The following is a 27,551-nucleotide window of genomic DNA, read 5'->3' on the forward strand; positions in this document are numbered from 1 at the left end:
ATGCTTCTGAGATATGATATTGCTGCTCCTGTATAAAAGAGTGACCCTCATTTCCCTCCCTTCAAAAGTCCCAGTCTGCTTTGGATTTGGTGTGGCTCCTCAAGTCCCTGTGGACTCTCTTCTTGCCTTAAGATGGAAGGTCTTATTCTTGCTTTATTTTTCTTCCTCTATCCGTTTCTCTTGTAAAATGATCCAGAGTCAGCTTCTACTATGACAACACTCAGAACTATGCCTGTAAATTATGTTTTAAAGGCTTTTTAAATTGAATTAATTGTTAAAACACAAGCAGCACAACAAAACCACCGAATACATAAGAGTTTTAAGATTTTAATTTCTGAATATCTTCATGTACCAAATATTTTCAGTATTTTCAGATTATGAAATACAAAAATAACATTTACTTTAATACAATTAACACCTAAAGTTTAGGTAGTTTTAATGAGTTGTAATAAACAACATACTTAAAAGAGAATTTACACATTAAAAAAAATTCTTAAACTAGAATACTCTGGAAAGAAATTGTCCCAAGCATTCTATATTATAAAATACATATTTACAAACAATAATTAATAGTGAATTCACAAATGTTTGTCCACTAATTTAAATTTCCATAGCCTTGATGAATAAAAAACCCAAGAAATGGCAAAATATCTCAAAATAAGTATAGCTATAAACTGATTGCAAAAGGGATATTATAAATAAAAGGCACTAGAAAATACAAACACATCTACTATAAACCCAATAATGGTTGTTCACACAAAGCACAAAAATATGAAAAATAAACCCAACAAAATTGTACTATTGTAGAACTTTTTTTAATAGCTTTCCATCATTAACCATTCTTTTTTGTTGAAGAATAACTTTTACTATGATTTAGTGGAATTGTGTATACTTATCTTAAATTAGTAAATAATGAATGGTGGCTGTGATTTACAAAAGAATAAACTGAAGTGAATCTGAAAAGGTTCCACAGGTCCCCATGGTCAGCGTTTAACATCTGTCACCAGGCAGTAAGAAGATTTTTGCTGGCCTCTTTTTCAACAGCATATGGAGCAGTATGTTGGAATTTTAGCTTTGATGATGATAAGGCTTCCCTGTCAAGAGAAAAAAAATTGAGCCTCATTAGTATCATGCAGGGTTCCCCTCTTAGGTATTACATTCACAGAGAAGAGCCTAAAAAAGTGTCCAAAACTCAAAAGAAACAAATAAAATGGGATGAGAGCAGAACAATGGAATGAGAAGTGGAATTTTTTTCTGTGTTAAATAAAATATAGGTTGTCTCTTATTGTTTTTTTAAAAAATTTAACTAGAGAAGTAGTTAGGAACCAGACTACTGGTATTTGAACCTAGCTTCTGCCAGTGACTTCACTGTCAAATCTGGGGCGAATTACTTCTCTGCACCCCAGTTACTAGATCTTTAAAGGGAGATAACAACAAAATCTACCTCTGAGGACTGCAGTGAGGATTAAACGAGTTTAATGTCTAAAAGCACTCATCAGAGTATCTGGCACGTAACAAGTTCCCAAGCGCTCAACAAAGATGGGGTGTGTGGAAGTATGTACCTTCCTAAGACAAATGTGTGTATCACTTAGAAAGAAAATTAAATCAGGCTAAGAATGAACCAACTTCAATTTAAGGCAGATAGTAACCGATGAGTTACAAGAAAATGACACTGTGACTGTCTGTAACTGTTATTTTTGTTTCCCCAGAAGTTGAGTCATTCCATCATTGTGATATCTGTAAGTCCTAAGAAACGAGAAAATGCAATATTGAGAAGAATCTTCTTTTAAAGACTCATTTCTAACATTTAAAGAAAAAGAATGTTTAAATTTTTAGAAGGGACAGAGGAATATTCATTAATTTCATGAAGGATTACAAAATACCAAAAGCAAGCACAGTAATAATTAAACCGAGGGAAAGTTGTTGATATGGAATTGCAATTTTCTATTACAATTACATCAATTATTATTAAAATATTATATAATATTAGAAGGAGAGAACAAAAAAGAGAAAAAGTCTGAAGGAAGAAACAATATGTAACAACCCTTATAACTTCGAAATCTTATTTTATTCTGTATTAGCATGATTCAAAACTAATGAGATTGAGTGGCAATAAGAGGAATTCCCTTGCTAGCCATCTCTGGGACCTTGGAGTGGTCAACTTCACCCTCCAAATCTTCATCTACTATTTCTGAACTTTATTTATGTGCAAACTATCCCCTCCCCCACACATATCCATGAAATCTAACATGCTCAGCCTCCCCTTTCTACTTGCCCTCTTCATCATACCAGCCCACAGGATGTGTGAAAACCACCTGGGGAGAGCTTCAGATTGAAAAGCTGTGCCTCCATTATTTAGCGTCTGTTTACTTGCATTTCACAAGGGAGGAAAAGGCAAATTCATTTTGCATTCCAGTTCTCAGAACAGCAAGTACATTTCCAAGCAAGAAGAATCCCGTTTCTGCTGAGGAGGGACACTGGATTGGCTATGGCTAGGGGATGGTTTTGTACATCTCAACAGGTGTCTGAATGCTAATCTCTGCCTAGGACACAACAAAGAAATCCATTCTATAGGAGCCTAGGGACTGACTTCCTCTCATAAACTTTATTCTAGGCATGCATCATAGAAAGAATATAATAAATTTAAAAAGTCATTGAAATTGGTCAAATTAGCTAATTTAGGCAAAGTTTAAACTAAAATATCTGCCATTTTAAAACTGTATGCAATCACACAGATTTTCTTTATAATTAATTGCTTTAGGGGCCGGCCCAGTGGCCGAGTGTTTAAGTTCACACACTCTACTTCAGTGGCCCAGGGTTTCACCAGTTCGGATCCTAGGCACAGACATGGCATCGCTCGCTCGTCAAGCCATGCTGAGGTGGCGTCCCACTTGCCACAACTGGAAGGACCCACAACTAAAATATATACAACTGTCTACTGGGGCGATTTGGGGAGAAAAAGGAAAAATAAAATCTTTAAAAAAAACACAAATATTATTATTAATTGCTTTAGAAAGCACCTAGAATGAAACTAAGTTCTGCAATGTTCAGATAATCACATCCAACTCTATCATAAAGATCTGATTCAATGTAATCTCCAGACAAGACAGGATCAAAAGAAGATGGGCTCTCTGTTTTATGGAGCTACTTCCAAGACTAAATCGTCTCAACACTTCTTTCAAATGATGAAGATTCAGTTAACCTAGTTATTTGACACCACTGTAGGAGAGGAAGACATTTTCTCTACCCGCTCTGGGTCCTTCTGGCCGGACAACAAATTAAATTGACATGAGAGAGAATAACAGGAGAAAATTAAACAAAGCTTTATAACATGTATACATGGGAGAGACCCAGGAAAACTGAGCAACTCACCAAAATGGCAGGAGCCCTCACCTTAAACACCATCCTCAGCTAAAGACAAAGGAGGATGTTGGGGGTGGGAAGAGTCAGTTATGGAAGGTTAGCAGAAAAGCACAGTAAACAAGAGTAAGGTTATTATGCAGATTTAAATCATTGCCTTCCGAATTGATAAGAGCTTCTAGAGATAAGGTCATTTTCCCTTCCTCCTGGTACAGAGAGGGAGACACCTTTACAGATGGAGATTTCCTTTACAAATGCAAATGTCTCTTAACAAAGGGTAACTTCTACTTTTCAGGGTTTCTCTCATGTCTACAGTTTTTAACAGTAACCAGCCCAAAATAATCCTCATGCCAAAGAGACATATCTTGGGGTGGCCAATTCCAATCCCCTACACCACACAGGTAGTAATGAAATCCCCCACATTCTTGCACCGTTTTGGACATTCTTCTTGCACATTTTTGCAAGTTAGAATAATCAACTGAATCATTCCTCTGTGTATGCATGAGTGTGCATGGTTCAGCACACATATGCTTCCAGAAATAATATTGCAGCCATCTGGAAACTTCACTTCAATCTTTGATTATGAACAAATTATAACTTTTTTAGGCACAAAAGATAAGCAAATAAGAGAGAAAAAAGTACCTTTTCTTCAATGAGCTCTCTACGTTAATCTTTTGTTTTCCCAACTTTCCATGGTCAAAGCAAAAACATCAAAAATAAAGAAAAAAACCTGTAAAGCTGTCCCACATGGAGTGCCATACAGTAAGCACAATGAAAGTGTGCAGGCCTGCTATCTACACAAGCTGAACCTGAATCCCAGGGCTTAAAAATTCCACGATGTAGGAAAGACAGAAACTCTGAGCTCTAAAATGAAAATAATAGCATCAGCTCCACATGGTTACCTGTGGCTGAAATGAGCTTATATGTTATACAGTCAATTCTATAATATGACTAAACGTAGGAAAAAATGACTTAACGAATAAGGTTCTACTTACACTTCCGCCATGCTGCTCTAGCTTCTGTAAAGCACTGGTGATTGGCTCTTTGAATTTCTTGTCCCTTAGTCTCTTGGAAAGCTTTTAAAATAAGATTGGGGGAATGAAATAATTTGGAAAAGTAACTATATTCACCACAAGCATAAGTAAAACTTCAGTAAAAAATAGGTTAAATAGAAATGATGCCATTCGGTCTTTACGGTATACTACATCCATGAACATGATTAACTTGTTTTAGATTTCAAGGCTTCTTTTAGGAAATACCTCATTGAAATTTATATATAATAGACACCACTATATTTATTTAAAAAAATGAATTTACGTTATTTCAGATAATACCAATTGTACAAAATCTGCTACAGTATGGCATCCAGAATAAGCTTCCTACGAAATTGCATACTTTCCCATTTTGCAATTTGTAAGAGCACCTGGAGGACTATGACGGGAATCTAAGCCTCTAAAACACATGTGTTTCCTATAGTAAAAAAAAGAAGAGACAACAAAGAAGAGAGCACTGACATGAATAATTCAGTAACAGTGACAGGCAGAGGAATCAAACGAGAAAGCACGTGACCACCTGTCCCTAGGAATGTCCTAAATGGGCCTCAGTTGTGTAGGTGGAACTCTGACTGAACAGGGAGAGAGCACAGAGTGAGTGGAATTGAATCAGGGGAGCCAGGAGGGAAACACCACGTCATCGAGGACAAACTGTAACCAGCGCCCCCACCAAATGTCTGCATTACTCACCCACAGACCTAACACTTCAGCCTACAGCAGGACTCGCTCAGGGCTCTACTTGCTGCGAAGATAAGTGAAGCCCAGGCAAGAATTCAGTCATGGATCAAATGCTTACAAGGCCCTGTCCTAGAGTTGGTTTCTGGTTCTTCCTCTTCTCAGATATGGAGATAACCCAGGAGTACTACACACCACTGAGCACTGAGCAGCAGGTCCCTTCAGTCTGGTCATGGAAAGTTAGGGAAGATCAGAAGAGGCTCCCAGAAGGATAAAAATATGAGAAAAGCAACTCTAAAGAGGGAGCAGGCAGGGCTTATCAATGCCCTGGGGATGGACAAGAAAAAGTGCTTCTTACAGATCATAGGTTTGCTGTCTTCAGACCGTGTTATCCTGGAGCAGGGGTTTACAGGCAGACCCATGAAGCACCACCTTCAGAATCACCTGACATACTCACTGAAAGAGCACAGATTCTTGGGTCCCAGCGCATACTTACTCAGGCAGAATCTCAGGGCAAAGGCCCGGGCTCTGCATGTTTAGCAAGATTCCCAGGTATTTCTTTCCTCTTTAGGGTTTGAGGATCACTGCCCTGGGGTCAGCGGATGGTCTCTTAGAGCTAAGGCTCAGAGAGGATATGACTTATTTTACAAATGAAGAAAATGAGCTGTATACAGTCTCAGTAACTGGTTTTGAAATTCATTTTCTAGAAGAGGAACTCTTTCTTCAAATAAACATCTAATGAAGAAGTCTATCAAACAGATGAAAATGGAGCCTTTCTGGCTCAAGTAAGGTAAGTGAGGTACGCAGGGAGCACTATGGCACCTCAGTGGATCCTCAAGGGTGCCTTTTGTCTCAGGATGTGTAACTAACAGACCAAGACCTAATCCCCAGGGGGCCTATTTCCAAGGCTCTCTCCTCTATGGATACCACTGGGATCCGAAGGCCAGTGCGGTATCTAGGTCTTCCCAAACGGTTGACACCCCTGGAAGGAGAAAGGCCTTTCAGTCAGTCCTGTCTTAGGAAAAGCAGAGCTCTGGGGAAGACTGTGAGCGAGCAAAGATTAATGCCACTGACCCAGAAAGGTTAAAAAAAAAACGACGACTCACATAGTAGTTTAGTCGTTAATCTGACTTCCCCTCTCTGCCATGGTGGGTGGGACTGGGAGGCTGTTTGGGAAGCAAAGGTTCTGGTCCTTACTCAACTTCGAGTTTGGGGAAGGATCCAGTGTGACTCCTTTTCTCTATATATCACTTGCACTTCACGTCATCCGAACTTTCTCAGTGGATGTCTTTGCTACTTGTTTCTCCCAAAAACAAAAACCAATCTCCACAAGGGCAGAGGGCATATGTGTTTCTGTTCAGCATTATGTTCCCAGTGCCTCGCATAACACCTGGCACAAAATGGGTTAACAGATTTATCTTAAACTGTTGAGTGTTTGACTGAAGCAATCAATCTAAAATGAGTCATTTTATACATTAGTGCGAAATTCCTGTAGTCAGCTACAACCCACTGACCTGAAGATCATAAGCAAGTATCTGCCAGGATTCTCTTCCTTCTGTCCTAAGACTTCCCACATGTCAAGGTTTGAGAGTCTATTCTCACTATGTCTTCTCCCCATCAGACACCTGGGGGGAATTCATCTTCCACGATTCCTAATCTCAGCACAGCAATCGTAATAGATTCACTATCACCTCTACTTTCTATTGGCTTAGCCAGGTGGTTCCTGGGGTTTATTAGTTTCTCTGCAGAGTAAGAAGTTAAAAATACAGTTCTAAGATCTCTTAGGTGGATAGGTCCAAGAGAAAACAGTGGAACTCTGATCAAAATACATGCTTCAGCTCTGAACTACAGAAGGATGCATGCAGAGATATCCCAGCTGTGGGTTATTTCCAGCCAGGACTTTAATCTTTATATTAGTTTCCACAGGAAAGGATTAACGTTGCCTAAAGAAAGGTCTGGCCCTCGCCCCTGGCTCCTGGATGGAAACCTTTAAGCCCTTGGAATATCCTGCCAGATAAGAGTGACTTTGTTTACCTGGGGGCCTTGGGCTACAGCAGATAATCTATGTTAACAATGCGATTTATGGTGGGGGCCTTGGGCCACAGAGTATCCCTGGACTTCTAGAGAGGCTGGAGACTAAGGTCAACCACACTGGCAGGCAGATATGCCTGAGTGACAAACTCCCAATAAGTACTCCAGACACCAAGGCTTGGGTGAGCTTCCCTAGTTGGCAATGCTCCATGCATGCTGCCACACATCATCGCTGGAAAAAGCAAGCACTGCCCCCACTACTCCACTGGAGGAGGACAAGTGGAAGCTCCACATTTGGTTTCTTCTGGACCCAATGCTCTATGCACCTCTTCCTTTTGCTGATTTTAATCCGTATCCTTTCACTGTAATAACCTGTAACAGTGAATAACAGCTCTCCTGAGTCCTGTGAGTCCTTTCAGCAAATTAGTAAACCTAAGGGTGGTCTTGGGCATCTCCTGAACTGCATGGTGTCCCAGTGTATATCTGTGATAAGAATTAAACTACATATATCAGAAAAAAGTCTCGTCCTTAAGGCTCTTGATGGACTCACTAAAAAACTTACAAAGAAAAAGATGAAAAACATGGCTGTGGCAATATACAATTACACAAGAGGGGTCTAACTTGTGCTTATAATTCACAGCTAATCAACATGGGCATGATACCATTATACTGTTCATTAAGTTTTGCCCATTCGACATTCAACTTTTGGTTACTTTTTATTACAACCATAAATTCTGCTCAAGTAGGTGCTTTCCATTAAAAAAAATGAAAGACAATACTGTCCCTTAGTAAAATATTTTATGAACTACTAGGTCTGATCTCTATATTTTTTGGTTTTGGGGATGATGATATTTTCTTTAAGGTTTTAAATCATTTTAATGATTAATTTGAAGCCATTAAATCATGAAGAGATACAGATACTACATAACACATACAAACAATCACACTCTAATCTTTTCAGTACTTACACTTGTGAGCAGGTGTTTCAGATGGTCATTTAGAGAAGGACCAACAACAACACTTAACTGCACCAGAGCATTCAATCCTCTTTCAAACACTTCATCATCCGAATGGGCCTGTAGGGCGTTGGTTGGTTAGGGGTATAGGGGCAGGGAGGGGAAGAGGGGAAAAAACCAGAAGAAGGATGATTAGGAGAAAGGGCAAGCAAGTGAAGAAAAAGTAGGATTGAACATTCAAAGTTAGAAGAAAATCAACCAAATCCAGAATTTAAAAAATAACCTTTAATGCAGGACATCTAGAAGCAAAAAGTAAATTTCCAGTTTCACTAAAACATTAACTAAAATATATCACAGCATGCAGAAAGACTGATTTGAGGTTCATTACTTTCTCTAATTACTTAAAATGTTCCTTTTTACCTTTAGTACATCCTCTAAAGATGTCTTCAAGTAAGTAATCATCTGGCTCTGACTAACAGTGGCCTAATTCTGCGCTCACATCAAAATCACAGGTAAAGGACTAATTTGCATATAATTTGGAGGAAAAGAAAGACATAAAACATTCTAGATATACCAGAGAAAGTCCAAAGGAATACAGGACATACCAGAGCTGCCTTTAGCACAGGAATCAGTCTAGGAAGCAAAGGCACAGCTTTGTCAGCAGCACCTTGGACCAAAAGCAATTCTCTAAAACCTTCCTTTGACACGAAGGTGTATGGATGTTTAGTCTCTCTCAGACCCTGCCAAAGACCAAAAAACACACGATTTACTACCCATTTAGTTATGCTAAGAACAAAAAAAGGAATCCTTACAGGCTTAGTGAAAATCGAGTTTTGCTATTATTGTTTTCCTGTTTATGAAATATAATTTCAGTAATTGCAATTTCATTTAAACTGAGAAATTGTGGAACAAAAGATATATATGAGAGAGGACGGATGGGAAAACAAAAAGAAAAACAGTAAAGAACTGAAGGAAAGGAAAGATAAAGGATATAAAGAAAAAAGAAAAGGAAAGAAGAAAGAGAGAAGGAGGAGGGAAGGAGGGAGAGGGAAGGTAAATGAAAAGAAAGAGAGAAAAAGAAAAACTCACTAGGATGCTAAACACAATTTGTAAACTCCCAAACACTGCCTGAAAGCATAATGCACTAGTCTAAAATGTATGTTTATGAATAAAAATCACTTTATGAATGCAAAATTATTGGACTCCCCCCAGCTTTATGGTGATTTTACAACTTGTTTACTGAGTTTCTAAAATATTATATTTCCTTCACATTTAAATAATAAGATATTCAGAAAACAAATCTTGCATTCTGTTCAAAAAGCACTGTAAGATTTTAAATATCATTTCTAACATTGGAATGTGAAATAAAAATATGAAAAAAACCTCTGTAGATGTTTTCTCACTATGCCTTTCACCCTAAATGCATTAGAAACAATTAGATAGTACTCTTGATTTAATTGATCACTTTGAGTCAGGGCAAAACAGTCACCTTTTTCAAAAAGATAAAACAAATTTTAAGAAAGCAATAGCAATATTCCCTCAGTAAAACCAGCTGCAAAGTCATATCTAAAAATATTAATTTTAAACCAATTCGTCCTTTAGACCAAACTATGTTTCCAAATAGTGACCAAACACTTCCTCTCCTCTATGCAATCATGCTTTTGAAAACTATGCTGCCAGCACCTGGCACCAGTTTGGAACACGGGTTCTATCGTCTTAGGAGTACCCCTAGTACTCCTAGCCTGTTCATTTCAGAGACGAGGAAGCTCAGGTTAGGAGGTGACGTGCATTGCAATAGTGGTTGTTCTGTCGTACTTCCTCATTATTAAACAAGTGGAGGGAAGGCTAAAGATCTAGCCAGTACAGAAATAAAAGCATTGGTGCCTGGTAAACAGGTACATGAAGGACTGACTTTATGTGATCTACACTAAACTCAGAGCCCCTTTGGGGACTCCCCAAATTACAGCACTCCCCCTACCCTGTGAGCAGCTGGACTATGTTCTCAAAGTATCAATAGTGTAGTTTTGATTCATCTACAAAATGGTATATTTACCTCAGCTAAAGTAATAAGAAGAGGATCAAATGGAAGATTTTCAGGAGGACACTCCCACTGTAATCTGTGTTTTACTGAACCATGGACCAACCTAAAATATAAAAGTTAGTGAATGTAGCTAGGACAATGTAATTATATACTGAACAGTGATTGTCTGACACATACATATTCTTTCTAGAACATAACTATATTAGAATTATTTTGTAACACGTAGGAATACCATGAATTTAAAACATATTACAAAGGCACCTTATAAAGCAATGTCCATAATCCTGCAAATTCCTACTCTTTCAGCAAAATTGTTTGGTGGCAAAACTAAACAACCCCACATTTGTTAAACCTACACTTCTGCAGCTCAAGCATGTTGCCATGTGTGAGTCTTAATGCAAATGGTTCACTTGCTATGTTTCAGTCATAATTATAACAAAACGTAACGTACAGAAAATGAAAAAGGCAAACAAAATGTGATAAGTAGAAATAATAATTTCTTTTATATGGAACATTGCTTTTCAGACATAGATCATTTAACCCTAACACTAACGATCTGAAGGCAAGCCAGGTTTGATCCTGTTAAAGAGAAGGAGGCTGAGGCCGGGAAGGGGCAGTGGCCCATGCAGAGTAACACAGAGGCAGCCCTTCGAACTAGAGCCACTGCTGCTGCTGCCTTTTTTTTAAACAGCCTTTATTGAGGCATAAGTGACATGCAATAAGCTGTACATATTTAAAGTATGCAATGTGTTAAGTGCTGATGCACGAAAATATCCACTGAACCATCACGACAATCACGACAGTGGACTTATTTATCATCTCCAAACCTTTCTTCACAACCCTTTTGTAATGTTCTCTCAACTTCTTGACTCCTTCTCCAGTGTTATTTTCATAATAGCAAGAGGCCTGGGTGACACTATTTCTCACAATTTTAGCAACAATAAATTTCTCAGAGTGGGGAAGGGATGTAAGAGCCTTAAAATAGTTTCAATTCAGCATGTAAGTATGAAACAATAACAATAAATTGAAGAATGATTCTTGAGCTTATTTTTCACTTACAGTCCTTCAAATCCTTCTAATCTGAAAATACCACTAAAATCTACATTTCTTGAATTTTAGAACAACAAGAACAATAAAAAGAATGTTGTGATTATGCTTTACACGATGAAAATGAAATTTCTATCATCTAGAGCAGGCTAAGACTGGATATACTTAGAAGAAATACATGTCTCTTCATAGTAAAATCTTAAAATAATAACACTTTCTTCGTAACCTATACTATATTCTTTAAAATAGCTATGATGTCTGTCCAGAAAGTTTGTAAGAATTATACCAAAGGTGAGAAAAAACAGTCATATGTACTCATTAAGAAATACAGTATAATTTCAATAAATATAATTTCAAAACTAATGAAAGAATTTCATTAAATTGTCAACTTTCAGTTTATAAACAAAATAAGATTATTTATTTGCAACTTGCCCAAGCTTGTGAATGCTTAAATTGTTTTAGAAACTGGTTCATTCAGTTTCTTAAGTCATTTGGTGATTTACCGCAGATCTATTGCTAACTCTATTTTGAAATTAAAAGGATTTTCTTCAATAATGTCCCAGGATCTATACCAATCCAAGAGCCGAAGTGTGAATAAGTCACCTTTATTTCAACCTCCCTAGTAAATAAAACTTCCAATACATTTAAACTGAACACTGTATTGATTTTACTCAACTATTTTGAATAATACGGTCAGTTATAAGTTGTATTGATTTTACCTGCAAGGAATACCTCCTTTAGAGTAAATAGCTGCAAACGCGGAAGGAGTTCGTGACTGTTCACCAAACTGAAATAAAAAATGACAAGAATACAATAAATATTACTATCACCTCCACATTGTGATAGTTAATGAATTTTGATCTCGCTGAGGTCAGAGGCAAATGCACGCCCTGACTTTCAAACCACCATGTTAGTATCAAGGGCATCATTCTACTCAGCAACATGACTGAGAAAAACCATCAATCCTGTCAGTACCAAAAGCACAACTACATTTGTGCATTTCCCTTTACCTCTAACTTGTTTCAGAAGGCTTGAAGGTAGCTGAAACCATACATACATATAATAAATATAATTTAATAAATATTGTTAAACATAAATAAATATAATAAAGATAATACATCTTGACACCCCCTTCCCCATTGTGACCATTCAAGGTGAGGGCTAAATGGAGGCGAGGTATTAAGTATAGAGAAAGCATCTTTGTTTTCAGCCTCCCAGCACATTTCCTACTTGTTCTCAAGCCAAATATGGATGGGCTAGATGGTCAGAGAACCTCTAAGTTCTCCAAAGTGGCTCTATGCTTCTATAAAAATCAAAGGCTTAGGTTGGGCAAGGGTGATAGAGTTGAAAATGGAGCTAAACTCTCACAAACATATGCCTGGATGTGTCTGCTTCGATAATATAACTTTATAAGCTTCAGTTTTGCTATACATCATTATCTTAAGAATAGATAAATTCTGTATCTACTCTCACAGAGGATTTAAGAGGTAATCAATAACAACAGTTCAACAATCACAATATACATAATTCAATAAAACTGACCATAAACTTAAAGAGGATTTAGGCATAAAAAGTAAATATTTCACCTCATGGTACTTTGAAAATAGCCAAATGAAACAGAGTTGTCTAAATGACAAAATATAAACTTACTAACCTATTTTACAGATATAACTAGCTAAAAAAATGTTTTTAATTACATGCAGTAATTTAAAAATATACTTAAGAGTGTAAATTTAGAATTAGTCCTTTTTCCTTTGGAAAAATACATATGTTTTGAGTAAAAATACATAGATGAAATTCATTAAAATAAAAGATTCATTTAGAAAGCTCAATCCACATTCTGCGTGGTAATTCACAGTAATAATAATGTTTTATTCATCTAGTTATAATTCCTGCTAAGAAAAAGATGTTCTTAAAGTTGTTTTCAAGTAATAACTGTATCAGATAAGGAAATTAATTGAAAAAATGTTGTTTACATTGGGGGAAAAAATTAAGACAAATCAGGGCTACAAAGACTTTTTTTAGTTCTACCACTTACTAACAAATGATCTTACTTTTGGACCTACAGGCCACATAAATAATCTCTAAATTCCCAAAACCAAAACAAAATTTCTGATTGAAATTCTAAGCAATTCTTTTCCTTTTCTTTCTAATTCATTTTACCGATAACCATCGTTTCATCTTCCAGGTCTCACAGAATCAAAATTTTTTTCTACAAATAGATTCATTTGATAAGTTTTTACCAGAATTCCATTAGTGCGAACAAAACTGCTGTTCCTTCAATTTTAAACAATATTACCACAGACCATATTTCAACTGTAAAACAATCATTATTAAATATACACTACCACATGGAGTTAGCAATTAAAAAACTTTTTGATTCAAGTGAAATACTTGAAATTTATACATATTAAAGTGCATGAATTGGAAGTGCACAGTTCACTGAATTCTCAAAAATTGAACACAGCTGTGTAACAACTCTCCAACTTACCTTCTTCCCAAAGCTAACCACTATCCTGACTTTGTTTTGGATTGGCAGCTTTTACATATTTTAGACACGATCTTTTCTAATGTACTCTATTTTCAGGCCAAATTATTAAATTATTCTCCAAAACCTTCCTAAATTTTTAATAATTTACGACTATGGCCACTAAATATTATTACTTTTAAAAGTTTTTCTTTAAAGAGAGGAAGAGAATTGAACTGTCACCATCAACCCCCTCAACTAGAACAGGAAAAGGAAGCAGTGGCAAGAAGACATCAAGGCATCCTCAGGGATTCCATTTCCTCGACACTGCGTAGATTACAGAAAAAAAGCAAAGGAATAGAGATATTCAAACTGTTTTTCATTTTTCTTTTATAAACTCAGACAATATCCTTCTACCCTCAGTTTATTGTCTCCTTGATTAAGTATCTGTCACATTTTACCTGCCATCAAAATCAGTGTCTCAGCCACTCTTGTAGTCCCCTTTAAAGGCTGAAACCAGTACCCTCTGAGCCCACACAAGGCTGCACCAGACACCATGAGGTGTTGTTGCAAAGGTGTGTTCACTTTTGGATAATTCACTGATCTACATCCTTACAATTATGCACCTTTACGAGCATAAATCTCATGTTTGTTAAATCTGATTAAACTGCTGTGAGAAGGCAAAAGGAGGTTACTGCTACAGTTAGGATTTCTGGTGGAGCTCATTTCCAGATCATCAAGAGACCTTTATGCAACTGTGGAAGCATGTAATTCATCCTATGGCAATTGAATACAAGTTTATTCATTGACATTAGGAAGTCAAATAACCAGAGTAAATAAGAAATAAAGCTGATATGCAATTTATTTTATACTCTACCATATTCACTTGTTTATGTGACAGGATATACCAAAACTGGTTAATCTCTCCTTTACACATTCTCATTTCCACACTCACTCTCACATGCACATCACTATGTCCATTCTTCATCATGATTGCCTATGCCCTTCATCGCTAGATTAAAACTAACCAACAAAAGAAACTTAGGATAGCACCCAGGATGGTTCAATAGCGTACTAAATGCATATTACTGTGAAAAATCCACTGAGTCAGGAATCTCTTTTGTACCCACCGGGTTAATTGTTTTAGGGTTAAGTTTATCACTCGGTCGAGGATGTTTTCTTGTAGACTCTGGTGAACTGGTTGATGATGAAGATTTGCTTCGTTGAACTGTAGTCCTATTTTTTATTTGTGTGCTTGATGATATCCTTTGATCACAGTTACCTGTAAAAAACAGAACATCAACAGAGAGATAAAAGCCATACATCTGTATAACAGAATGCATCATTAACAAAATTCACCTTTTCATTTAAAAAGCAATGTCTGTACCTGTCACTCTGTTTCTCAACTGTACACCTCCATGGCACTCTGATTTCTGCATTGCTTCCCTTTTACTCCTGTTGTTAAAAGAAACAATTTCAAAATTTTGTGGGCAGGGGATTCATTAACAACATAAAGACCAAAACAGAATAAATACAGTAAAAGACACATAAATAAGGTAGGGTATGGAGCAAAATACCTGAAAGACCAACGAGAAAATATAAAATTATCCCAACTTCAATAATATCAATAACAGCAAATTAAAAACCATCCGTTAGGAAATAAGATGTATAAAAATAAACATTTTTCTTCCATTCAAACTGTCAAAATATACTTTTAGAAACTCAATTTGCAATCCTCTGGCTATATTCAGCAAACATGAACTAGATTCCTGAAAGGAGTGGTTGGCACATCCCCTATGATCTCCATCTTTCCTGACCTTTATATTTTCAAAGTTCCAAATGCTAACGGTTGCATCTCAAGCCCTACTTTTTCACTGACAACAAACTCCCCAACTCAATGGACCACAAGCTCCTTAAACTGAATATAACCGTAAGTGAGGTTATCACACCGAAGTTATGAAGCCCTTGTTAATTCAAGATATCACCAGTTTTCTGGTCCTTCAGGCTAAAAACTTTAGGACCACTGTTGTCTCCTTTTCCTTCGCTTCCTACACTCAATCCTAGAGATGCGATCAATATGGTGTGATGAGGGAGACGGAGCTGTGGGCTCACATCTGGGTCTGTATCTCATCTCTACCAAATACCAGGTTTATGAATTTAGGCAGATAATTTAATCTCCCTAAGCCTTGATTCCCTGACCTATTAAAAGGAGGAGATAATACAAGCCTATCAAGGCTGTTACTGAGGAGTAAATAAGATAATAAGTTGCTCACCCAGCAAATGGTGCTTCACTTCTTCCTCTCCCACAATTCCCTCTTTTCTGCTAATGCCAGGGCTCTAGTTCACAGCTCATGATTTCCTGCCTAATCCAACAAATTTCTAAACTTATATCTCTACCACGGAATCCTCCACCACACACACGCAGACTCACATACCCAGTGCCTGGTGGTATGTCTAGGTCTAGCTCCACTCCTAAGTTCCATGCAGCCTTGCCTGATTGTCTGTTTCTCAAAGGTACACTTCCGCAGCACTCTTTTTCTGCACTGCTTCCTTCTTCTTATTTCTACTTGATTATTCCATTCCCCTACTCACATGACATCCAGTTATTCTTCCATTAGAGCGTTTCCCACTTTCAGACTTTAATCATTATATATATCACTACCCCTCAACTACACTGTACGATCTTCCCTTAAGGCAACACAGGTGAAGTCCTCTTCAACTTCCAAATGACAGCTTTTCAAGTATTTGAGGACACTGACTCCACACGCCTTAGTTTCCTCTTCTTCAGGATAAACACTGATGCTTTCTTAAATGATTCCTCACATGAGATGATTGTAACCTACTTGGCAAATTAGAAATCATCACGAGGACAAGCTCCATGTAATAGCATTCAGACCAAAAATATTTCAATCATGATGTGACCAGATCAAAGTACCTTGTAAAGATAAACTAAATGTAAGGTTCTTTCTGTACACAGAATAATTTTAAATTTCAATTTTCTTGATTTAATACATTGACTTAATTTTCTCATCTTACTACCAGCAGATGATTTACTTCTCAATATCACACATCACATTCTAGGCTTTTTATAGAAACATGGTAATTAATAGCTTATTAAATTTGTCAGATAATATTCTAAAATAAGTTACGGCAGGCTTTAAATATGTCAACCTAATATTGCTCTTCAGTGATTATTCAACAAGTATTTACTAGTGTACTTGGTCTATATTTTAAGAAGTTCCTGATGGGGAACAATACAACCTAAGTTTCTGTTTGAAAAAGAAAATCTCTGTCTCAATTTCCTCAACTCTATATTTGGGGATAATTACAGTAACTACTGTAAATGTTGATGAAGACTAACAGGTTAATATACGTAAAACATTTAGAAAAGTGCTTGGCACACAGTATGTGCTATATGAATTTTAGCTATTACCATTTTCTTTATAATGGTACAAAGTGTTTTTTAGTATTAGTATACTAATAATAGTGGGGTTAAGGTAACTAAATATATTTCCTTCTTTTTGAAAAATTTGGTTTAACATTTTGGGCTACATCGATTTGAAGATCCAGTTAAGTTCAGTTCCTTTTGATCGCAAATTATAATCGCTGTCATAGCTAAAAGAGTTGCTTCACAAAGATGCCTACCCACAAACATAAAAAGAGCATAGTTGGCCAGATCAAATCATGATGGACCCTTTTCAACACTACTCACCAATTCTGCAAAAGTTTTCATAGTAATAACTAAATTTCTATCTTCCTTGAGGTCAAAAAAGTTGTTCTTGTAAGGTACTGCATTATATTTTGAATAAGTTCAAAAAGCCACTGAAACTCCTCATTTGAAAAACTTTTACACACGCTAGAAAATTGAGCTACCAAAGCTTTTAAGTATACAGGGCAATTTTTAAGTGTAATATACTTATGTAATTTTCAGCAACATCAACGCACACACACACATACAAACAATGGTGCAAACATTTCTATGTCCACTTTCAAAACACCCTATATCAGGAGACTTCTCTCCAAAAGAATTCCTTTTCCACTTATTGCTAAAAGTATCACCCTTTACCTTATTACACATTAAGTGTGCTCAATTTTTAAAAATAGTATCCCCCTGGGGGCATACCACTGACGACAAAACTGGAACATGAGCTGTTTGTAAAAGAAAATGCTTAATTCATCTTATGCTCATCTTATGTTTTTGAGTGCTTTTTCTTTAAATAACATGTGAAGGGTGGCATAAACAGGTGATAGTGGGAGAAAAAGGTAAGAACTATTTTGTGTCATAAATATTATCAAGTTCACCCCACATTCTTTTACAAAATAATACAAAGATTCTAAATAGACACTAGAATCCATAAATCCACTTACCCAAACACCTAAAATATGTCACAATATCAGAGAGCAAACAAACCAAGCAAGGCCCCCCACTGTGGAACCCTCATTTTCCCTTAGGTTTGCTTAGGTCATCTACAATGGGCTCTAGGCATCCGTGTCAATGCTAGGAAAACATACTTCCCTTTCACTGTTTTGGACAGCTCACATATCCTATTTCTTTCTCTATATGTACTTTCTTCCCACACTCAGCTTTGAGACTACTGCACTAAACCGCTCGCTAAATTCTCAGGGGCAGAGGCCGCGTCTCTTCCTACTCTCTAATCCGGTGTCTGCAAACTGCAAAAGTGTAATAGGCACCCTACTAAAGAAACAGTGTTCTATCTTTAAAGCTCCTTCAAACACCAAAGGACAGCGACAGAACCTAATATCCGCCTATCTCAATTCCTTTTTACCATAAAGTAAATCTAAAGGGCCAATATTAAGGGTTTTAAAATCTGCTTTCCATTTTTCTTACCTCTCCCCTTCAAACACCACAGATTTCCAAATACCTAAGACCAGTTCAGGGCCAGGGTGTTGTCAAAGTTAGAAAATGAGGAGGGCGTGGAGGAAAAAAGTGGAGAAAAACAGAGGTTTGTTTTTTTTTTTTCTTTAAAGGGGGTTGTGGTGGGTGAGGGGAAAGGCGGCCGGTTTCAATTCAGGCCGTCGAAGGCTACTCCTAGCCAAAGTCAGACCCCAGGAAAGGAACGGCGCGTCCTTGGTGCTCAGCATCCCCAGGACCCCTAGCAACGGAATCCGGCGGCCTTAGCAACAGGCCAGCTAGGAAGCCGACGGTCTGAGAGAGTGCGGGCGGCAACGTGGCATCCCCGCACCCGCGGCCCACGGCTCCGGGCACCCGTTCCTACCGCGCCTCTCCCTCGTCGAGACCTGGACACCAGCCAACCCGACGCCTGCTCACCCAACAGCGTCCGGTCCCGCCACGGGCCGCCGAGGCTCGGGTACTAACGAGGTTTCGCGTGGTGCCCGAATCTGGCGGCGCCGTGCAGTGACGTAAAACGATCACTGCGTCCTCTAAGCCAATAGCGGGGAGGCCGCAGAAGCGCCGGGCGGAAGAGGGTTTCCCTGGCAACGAGGCGACGCGAGTTGAAAGGGCCGCTCCGGAGCTAGAGGCGCTTCCTGGTGACGAAGGGACACTTGGTGGAGGGTCTTTTCGGAATGAGAGGTCCGGGAGCAGAGAAGAGCACAGGCTCCTAGTTTCCTGCGCCACAGCCTCTCCCCATCCCGTGTTCTTAAGTCTTAACGCTTCACTCGCACGCTTAAAATACTCAGTGTTCTCCAGCTGTCTTGCCCTAGATCCTCTGAGAGCTGAGGACCATGAACTCCTGCCCCAGGGTCTTCAGGAGAGAGAACCAAAGCCATCCGCCTGCCTAGCTGTGGAATTTCACTTCCTGTCACATTTTACTGACTCACATGCTATTGCATTCAACTACATAATGCATTCACATTTTAATAATAAAAAGCGTGTGCTTTTGTACTCCAGATTATTTTAATAAAAGTGATGCTGCAGGAAAGTGCATGTCGCCTTGCAATTCCACCAAAAGCAATTTGAGTCGTCAAAGTAAAAACCCCAAGCCGTTTCAGACCTGTCCACTGCATTCCTTTCTAACCTCCTCTCCTCTTGTCAACCCATAACTTTAACTTTTTGCTTAGGTAATAGCAAACTGTACAATTGGCATTTTCAGAACACGCCAGGCGGTGTAATCCGTGCCTGCCCTTGTAGCTCCATTCTTGACATTTGAATTGCCACCCCAGAAGCATCTTCCCTAAGCTGTGTTACTTCAGGACAAGGACTGTACCTTTTTCTTTTTGTTGCTCCAGCTTCCAGCACAATGTAGTGGGGACTCAGGAAACACTCTTTAAAGAAATGAACAAATGAATTCTACGTACATCTAATTTCTCTAATGTTCTGTGAACCTTGCATACAAGTCAACCTTAATGTTTAAAATTCATTATAATGTATTTACCTATCTTTCCCTCTAGACTGAAATTGTCTCCATCGCTTTTCTATCCCCATGATCTAGCACAATGCATGCTTAAGTCATGTTTTAACAAAAAAAAAGAAGAAAAGATCCTATTTCTTAGCTACTCTCACCTTATAATCTTTATTTTTAAGATTTTTCAAGCTTTATTATAGCTCCTGGCCCCCTTACTTACAACTAGCATCTCTATTGCAGACTTAGCAACACCTAGCTGATGGCCTTTTAGCCCCTCTACCTAGAGTGTAAGAGTAATTTGTATTCAGTATTGCAGAGCAGTGAAGTGCACGTGGTATGAACTTAAGCTATCCAGGTTGGAAACCCAGCTCCATCACTAATCAGCTGTGAGCCTTGTGCAATTCCTTTAACCCCTCTCAGCCTTCATTTCCTAATCATAATAGTGTTCTTGTAAGATTTACACAAGTGCACAAGTAAAGTTTCTAACAGAAAGAACTCAATAAGCATTAGCTAGTACAGTTACTGAGGTGAAAACAAGTTAAAGTTTACATAGAATATATTGTAAGTTGCAGAAATCTCAAGCTATGTCTTGGTGTTAGTATGAGACCATGGATAACGACATGGATTTTTCAGATTTTTTAAAAATAACCACAAGTACCTGTGTGAGCCTCTCCTAATCGTAATGAAATCAACCTCTCGTAAACTTTCTGTCTGCATTTTAGAAAATACAGAAACAGGTTCATTGACATTGTGCCTTGTCTGGATTCATGCAGTAAATGGTGGATACTTTCTTGGCCATACTAGTTTGGGAAGCCCGTGAAGTATCCAGGTGAAGAAGACAGTTGGATACGCCCATCTAGAGTGGAGGGCTGAGATATGAGTGAGAGCTGTGGAGTTTAGAATCACTGGCATATAGACAGTAACCGAGGCCGTAGGAGTGGTTGAAGTAGTCCAGCGAGAGCGTGCTGTGTGAGAAACACGGAGCAGATAGTGGACTTCTGACACCTAGTCCTGCTCTGGTTTCAAGGTTGAATTCTCTATTGGGAGGGAGAGAGGGAAGAGGGAAGCAAGGTTGGCCTATGTGTCTAGCAATATAGCAAATGACTCTGAAAAGACAATGTACAATATATCTCCCCTATGCTCCTACAGTTTTACCCTCCATCCCTCTCCACCCCACTGTATACTCTGGAAAGCTGATCAGTATACACCAGCATCAACAAGGCTCCCATGCCCTCTGGATTGCATTTGGGTTTGGCTAGTGGGGAACTCTAACAGGAAATTGAGGAAAGGAGAGAAAATGAAATCAGAGCATTCATTCTCCATCTTCCATCCCTAGGAGGTTTCCTGGGACTGGCTATATTCCTAGATGAAGGGCACAGTTCCTTTCTAAATGGCCAACTTCAGAACTAAAGGCATAAAATCTCAGGTGCTACTAGCCCTTGATTAATACTGTCCCTGTCATTCCCCTACACTTTAATAAATAGTCCCTTTGTAAATAAAACCTTGCCAAATGGTCCTGTTTTTAATGTTTCACTACATATTATATAAGATTATGAATGAGATAATAAATCTAATCAAAGTTGAAAACTCGTAATAGTTTTTCTCATTGTTTTGATTCCTTTTCACTTGTGAAAGTGTCTTAATTATATTTGTTTATTTACCAAGCATTTTTAAGAAAATAGAAGTATTATGAGCTTGACTTTAATTACTTTAAAGAAAATCTGTCCCTTTGTGTACAAATTACAGACTGACTGATCGGTCGCAATTATCAGGAAGTGAAATGTAAGATATTTTCCATATAATCTCCAGTACATCCTGTCAGGAAATGTTAGATATCATCATTGTATAATCATTGAGTGGCCACAAGAAAAAATTAATTTTTAATTTTAATCTTTTTCCACAAGGAAAAACTTAAGCAGTGATGGTGGCTGCTCAGGTGAAAGTAATGGAGATCGACATGAATGAGCATACAAAGGACAGCATTGTCCAACAGAAATATAATGTGACACATGAAATTTTAAATTTCCTAGCAGGCACATTTTTAAAAAGTAAAAAAAAAAAAAGGGTGAAATTAAGTTTAATAATATAGTTTTATTTATATAAAAATGTCCAAATATGTCCAAAATAATATCAGTGTGCAATGATTATAAAAATATTAGTGATATTTTCCATTCTTGTTATCATGCTAAGTCTTCAAAAGCTGGTACGCGTTTTACACTACAGCACATCTCAATTCAGACTAGCCACATTTCAAGTCCTCAGTAGCTGCATGTAGCTAGTTGCAACCACATTGAAGAGTGTGAAGAGAGAGCTGTGGCCTCAGAGAGTTGTCCAAACATAGAACCAAGTAAATTCATAGAGTGTATCAAAGAGTTACAGAGTAGATACTGCATGTAGAACATACCATTAGATGTTGGAAGATCATGCAAAACGTAAAGGGAAAACGAATTAATTGATTAGGAACCCCTGATTGTAGAATCAGTGCGAGTAACAACTTCCTTTATGATTCACAGTGGAATTTCATTTCCTTTACAAATTCCCTTTTTGTCTGTGGAGGAAACTTAATCTGCTTCCCCGGAGAAATTGTTGGGGAAGGAGCTGTGAAGGTTGAGGGGTGAGGCATCTGGTCATCTGTTGTCATCTGCCTGTGCTGCCATCTGCTGAGATGTTTTTGACTTTTCTGGATCTCAGTCACCCATCCTCTATCCATGTAGATTGCTCATGCATATCTGTCATTCCAAGTTCTCATTCTTAGCTAATTCTACTCTCCTCTTAAGTACCCAGGAAATATTCTATTCTTTCCATCTGAAGTGAGAGAAATCCACCCACTAGGGTCCACACTGTGGAGATCAGGGAACCTGTGAGATTGCCTTTGAGTCCTTTGCCTAGACACACTAGGTGGCCATTTCTTCTCATCCTGCACCCGACTATGTTCAGGAGCATCTAGACCCTTATTAGCTCTGGGACATTTCCCTGGGGATAGGAGGGAGGCTGGGGAGGGCAGGGCACACTGTCTCTTTGTACTCAGCTCTGGACCTTGACTCTGAATGATGGCATAGTCTTCCAACTCTTCCAAATAAAGACTCATCCTTGTACTTGGATTTGAAAATTCAAAGCCAAGAATTTGACTCTCCTTGTTAGTACCATTTATGATGACAATAAGCATAAAGTACTCCAGCTGCAGTCTACATCGAGGAGGTGTCATGGGGTAGCAAGAAATATTATTTTTACAGAAACATTTTTATTACATTAGTTTGTAACTTATTTAGAATGTTTTATAGAATTTTTTATTATTCTGAGGTATCAGTAAGAATGATATACCATTTAAGGAGTCTTTCATTCCACTTAGTTCAACTATAGCCTATTAAATTGAGGTTTAGAGATGGATAAGAAAGGGATGGGTTTCTCATATATTTATCAGAAAGTAGATCATTAACCACAATTAAATCAGTTCATTAAGTCCTAGGTAATTAATTCTCATTCTGCTGATTGTGGGTTAATGAGTCCTCTTTCACAAAGTCATTTGCAACAGGGCTAAAAGAAATGCAAAGCCTTGACTTTGTCTCTCTGTACACTCTGACAGGTGTCCGTGGTGATGGTGTCAGATTGTAACGGAAAACCTGCTCACACAGATTCATTCTGTATAACACGAATAGTTAAGAGCACCTGGTGCAGTCTTTTGCTGAGAGAATTATCTTGTTTATTTGTCTTTGAAATTTTGTTCCAGATGACTCAATGTCTGATCCATGGCTTGAGTCCTCGCTACTCATTCTATGGTTTTCAGGTCATCATCACCATCAGGATCATCATCAGCGAGCTTATTAGAAATACAGAATCTCAGGCCCCAGCCCAGGTCTACTGAATCAGACTCTGTACTTTACCAAGATTCCCCAGATGAGGAAATGTGCTTTACAGCTTAAGAAGCACCTGTTTAGGCATGTGTGAGGGTGAAGCAGAAACTGCCTCTTACTGATAAAGAGTGTTCCCTATTAAATTATTAGAAAAACCACAACATCAGAATGAAGGAGAATATATTTCTCCATTGAGGCATAATGTAAAATAATTTTACAGGGATTTACTCAAAGATTACACTGAGAGTAAGAACATATTATGAATATAAGGCCTGCTGTGGGTTGAATTTTATCCCCCCCAAAGTCACGTGTTGAAGTCGTAATTCCCGGTACCTCAGAATGTGACCATCTTTGGAAATAAGGTTGTTGAAGATGTAATTAGCTATAATGAGGTCATACTGGAGTAGGGTGGGTCCCTGGTCTAATATGACTGATGTCCTTATAAAAAGAAATTTTGGGACACAGACAGGCACAAAAAGAGAACACCATGTGAAGAGGAAGACAGAGACTGGGGTGACGTGACAGAAGCCCAGGAACACCAGAGATTGCCGGCAAACCACCAGAAGCTGGGGAAGAGGCGTGGGACAGATTCTCCCTCTCAGCCCTCAGAACAAGCTAGCTCCGCTAACATCTTGATGTCAGACGTCTAGCCTCCAGAACCATGAGACAATACATTCCGATTGTTTAAGCCACCCAGTTTGTCATGGCAGCCCTACCAAAACAATGCGAGAGCCTTGAGAAATCCTCAGGGCCCTTCAATTCATCCCATAATGTGTGTTATGATTGTCTTCTGTTGAAAAGTTATGTTAAACCTAGAAACATAATATTTCTTTTGGAAAACAGCTCAATTTGTTGACAAGGATGCCAGTCTTTGAACATATGAACTTAAGTAGGCTTTCCTGCAATCTGAGAGTCACACAATTGCTGGAACATATTTCTATTGACAACATTTTGGAATGACATGTGTATAATTAACCCAGGAGGGGCTGAGACTCTCTTTATTTTTGTTAATTCTTCTCGTACTGTGGGATTCATAAAAAGAACAGCTCTCGCTGTAGTATTGAGCTAATTAAAAATCTGAAGTTGCTAATTTTTCTAGTGTTCTTCCTTACTAACATGAGGGAGCAAATCTTTGGTGTTTCCCAGAGCTGTCTAGAAAACCCTCAAAATAGTTTAAGTACAAAAGACATACTAACAGTTTTATGATTCTGAATTTGGGGACTGAATTTGGCAAAGGAAATACTAAAAAGAACTGTCAAAAGTAACGAGATGTCGGGACTCCCAGTGGTGCAACTGTTAAGTTCACACATTCTCCTCAGTGGCCCGGGGTTTGCCGGTTCGAATCCCAGGTGCAGACCTATGTACTGCTTGTCAAGCCATGCTGTGGCAGGCATCCCACACAAAATAGAGGAAGACGGGCACAGATGGCTCAGGGCCAGTCTTCCTTAGCAAAAAGAGGAGGATTGGTGGCAGATGTTAGCCCAGGGTTAATCTTCCTCAAAAATAAAAAAAGAAAAGAAAAAGTAATAAGATGTGAACAAAATATATGAAAATGTAAATATAAGAAATGATTGCAGGCTTGGTTCAGATTTCAATATTTAAAGTCAGCAAGTAACAAATAATAATAATTAAGAACTCTAAACTTTTCAAAAGTGAGACTTTTGTTGAAATAGATATCAGATCATGAAAAAAAGCACAAAAGATAATGGACTCTTGAGTAAGAATATTATGTGATATAAAAATCTTATTTTCCAGGAAAAACACACAGAAGGCACAGAATAATTTTTGCTGTTCCTTCCTTGACAGTTCTTTTTAGTATTTCCTTTGCCAAATTCAGTCCCCAAATTCAGAATCATAAAACTGTTAGTATGTCTTTTGTACTTAAACTATTTTGAGGGTTTTCTAGACAGCTCTGGGAAACACCAAAGATTTGCTCCCTCATGTTAGTAAGGAAGAACACTAGAAAAATTAGCAACTTCAGATTTTTAATTAGCTCTGTATGTTCAAAGTGCCCATTTAAGTATCTGATAAATGATAGTTGGATTAATTGTTTCATTGAGAAAGAAAATAAATACATTCCTCACTTAACTGTAGGGTCATTTCTTGAATCTGGTCATAGCTTGAGGGTTTAGAAAGGACTCTGGTTGGTTGGTTGGTTGAAACATAGACCAAAAGGTGCCCTATAGTAAATGCAGTTGAAATGCTAGACCTGCCTTGTTATACTGTCGAGGAAAGTATCCAAAGGTGTAGGGATATTGAAATTTTAGAGTGGCTTTATCGTATAAGATCTGCTCACCCACCCTAGAGGGTGGTAGAAGCTATTGAGCCAAGTAGAAAGCACTTTTCACTTCAACTGGGAGAAACAAATTTGTGAGTGGAGCCCCAGCATCCTTGAAGAGCTCTGTGTCCACCTTTTGTAGGTCAGAAGTTACAGTAAAACTATTGTTACCAAAATTGGATCCCTAAATACAATGGGGATCCCAGAGTGGCAGGGGCTATGTGACCATACTTAATCACCAAAGACAAGGTGGGTATAGTTACCATAATAGACAGTGGGGTCAAAGCAACCTGACTCACAGAGACTTATGGCATTGGCTAGTTGATCATGGTGTCCCTAGCGGAGAAATAGATGGGCGGTATACTAAATTCTTACCTGATCTGTCTAAGCGGAAGAGTTTATAGGTCAAGTAAACAGAAAACTAACCTGAATCAGCAATATTGGGGAGCAAGAACCCCTCAATCAATTCGCAGACATGAGACAGTTTACAGACCCAGAATCCCTTGAATGAAGGGCAGAATGAGTCCTCTTCAGGAAGGACCTGCCACACTCCCCAAAACCTAAAGTGTTAATCTTTCTCCAAGTCTTCCCCTAAAAGAGACCTATGTATAACCTTTTACCAGGGTGACTGTGCACTGGGGGCAAAGAAAAAATCATACTTTTCAAAGACTGCTGGACACTGGCTCTGATTCCGCATTCCTGGAGATGCGAATGTCGCTATGGTTCACCAGTTAGAGCGGGGGTTATGGAGGTTAGATGATCAATGGGATTTTAGCTTGGATCTGTCCCACAGTGACCCCAGTGAGTCCCCACACCCATCAGTTATTTCTCCAGTTATGAATGAATAATTAGAATAGGTATGAGCAGTAACTGGCAGAATCCGCACACTGGTTCCCTGACCTGTGGACTGAGGGCTCTTATGGTAGAAAAGGCCAAATGGAAGCCACTAGAACAGCTTTTACCTAGAAAAGCAGCAGACCAAAAGCAATACCACATGCTTGGAGGAATTCAGAGATCAACGCCACCATCAGGGACGTAAATTAGGCAAGGGCGATGATTCCCAGCACGTCCTCATTCAGTTCACCTGTTTGGCCTGTGCAGAAAACAGATGGCTCTTTAAGAATGACAGTGGTTTATCATATACTTAGCTGGATGATGACTCATATCCAAATGTGGTCTCATTACTCGAACAAGTAAACATCTCTCCTTATACGCAGCTACTGATCAGGCAAATGTCTTTTTCTCCATACTGGTCCACAAAACCCACCAGAAGTAGTTTGCTTTCAGTTGGCAAGGCCAGCAATATACCATCACTGTCCTACATCAGGGGTGTGCCAACTGCCCGGCCTTATGTCATAACTTAATCTGCAAGGACCTTGATCCCCTTTCTTTTCCACAAGCTATCACACTGGTCTCTTACATTGATGATACAGTATGCTGACTGGACCTAATGAACAAAAAAGTAGC

The 27,551-nt window shown here is 38.4% G+C and overlaps 1 protein-coding gene across 8 annotated transcripts; it reads right to left on the bottom strand.

The window, feature by feature from the left end:
- Positions 1-311: 311 nt before the first annotated feature.
- Positions 312-19,226, bottom strand: PACRGL (parkin coregulated like). 8 transcript variants are annotated; one of them, XR_011538263.1, is made up of 10 exons: positions 18,920-19,047; positions 15,017-15,084; positions 14,760-14,911; positions 11,882-11,949; positions 10,128-10,218; positions 8,680-8,814; positions 8,087-8,194; positions 6,194-6,477; positions 4,356-4,436; positions 312-1,094 (listed from the first exon to the last, which is right to left on the bottom strand). XR_011538263.1 is itself a non-coding variant. In XM_070613081.1 (9 exons), exons 2-9 carry the CDS (start codon positions 15,066-15,068, stop codon positions 1,038-1,040), a joined length of 744 nt encoding a protein of 247 aa, XP_070469182.1. In that variant the 5' UTR covers positions 15,069-15,084; positions 18,920-19,226; the 3' UTR covers positions 312-1,037. The 8 variants fall into 8 exon arrangements, 5 of the variants coding, with proteins under 5 accessions (XP_070469182.1, XP_070469181.1, XP_070469183.1 ...); XR_011538262.1 differs by having other exon boundaries at positions 18,867-19,007; XR_011538265.1 differs by having other exon boundaries at positions 18,479-18,992.
- Positions 19,227-27,551: the final 8,325 nt, after the last annotated feature.

Source organism: Equus przewalskii, chromosome 3, assembly GCF_037783145.1.
Source record: "Equus przewalskii isolate Varuska chromosome 3, EquPr2, whole genome shotgun sequence".
In the NCBI taxonomy this organism is placed as follows: Eukaryota; Metazoa; Chordata; class Mammalia; order Perissodactyla; family Equidae; genus Equus; species Equus przewalskii.

Bases quoted from the DNA above. Each gene is read 5' to 3' on its own strand.
- PACRGL (XM_070613081.1), bottom strand. From the start codon at position 15,068: ATGCAGAAATCAGAGTGCCATGGAGGTGTACAGTTGAGAAACAGAGTG. The intron at 11,950-14,759 runs GTGGGTACAAAA...TTTTTATTTCAG, and splicing joins ACCCTAAAACAATTAACCCG to TTTGGTGAACAGTCACGAAC. The intron at 4,437-8,086 runs GTAAGTACTGAA...TTATTTTAAAAG, and splicing joins TGAAACACCTGCTCACAAGT to CTTTCCAAGAGACTAAGGGA.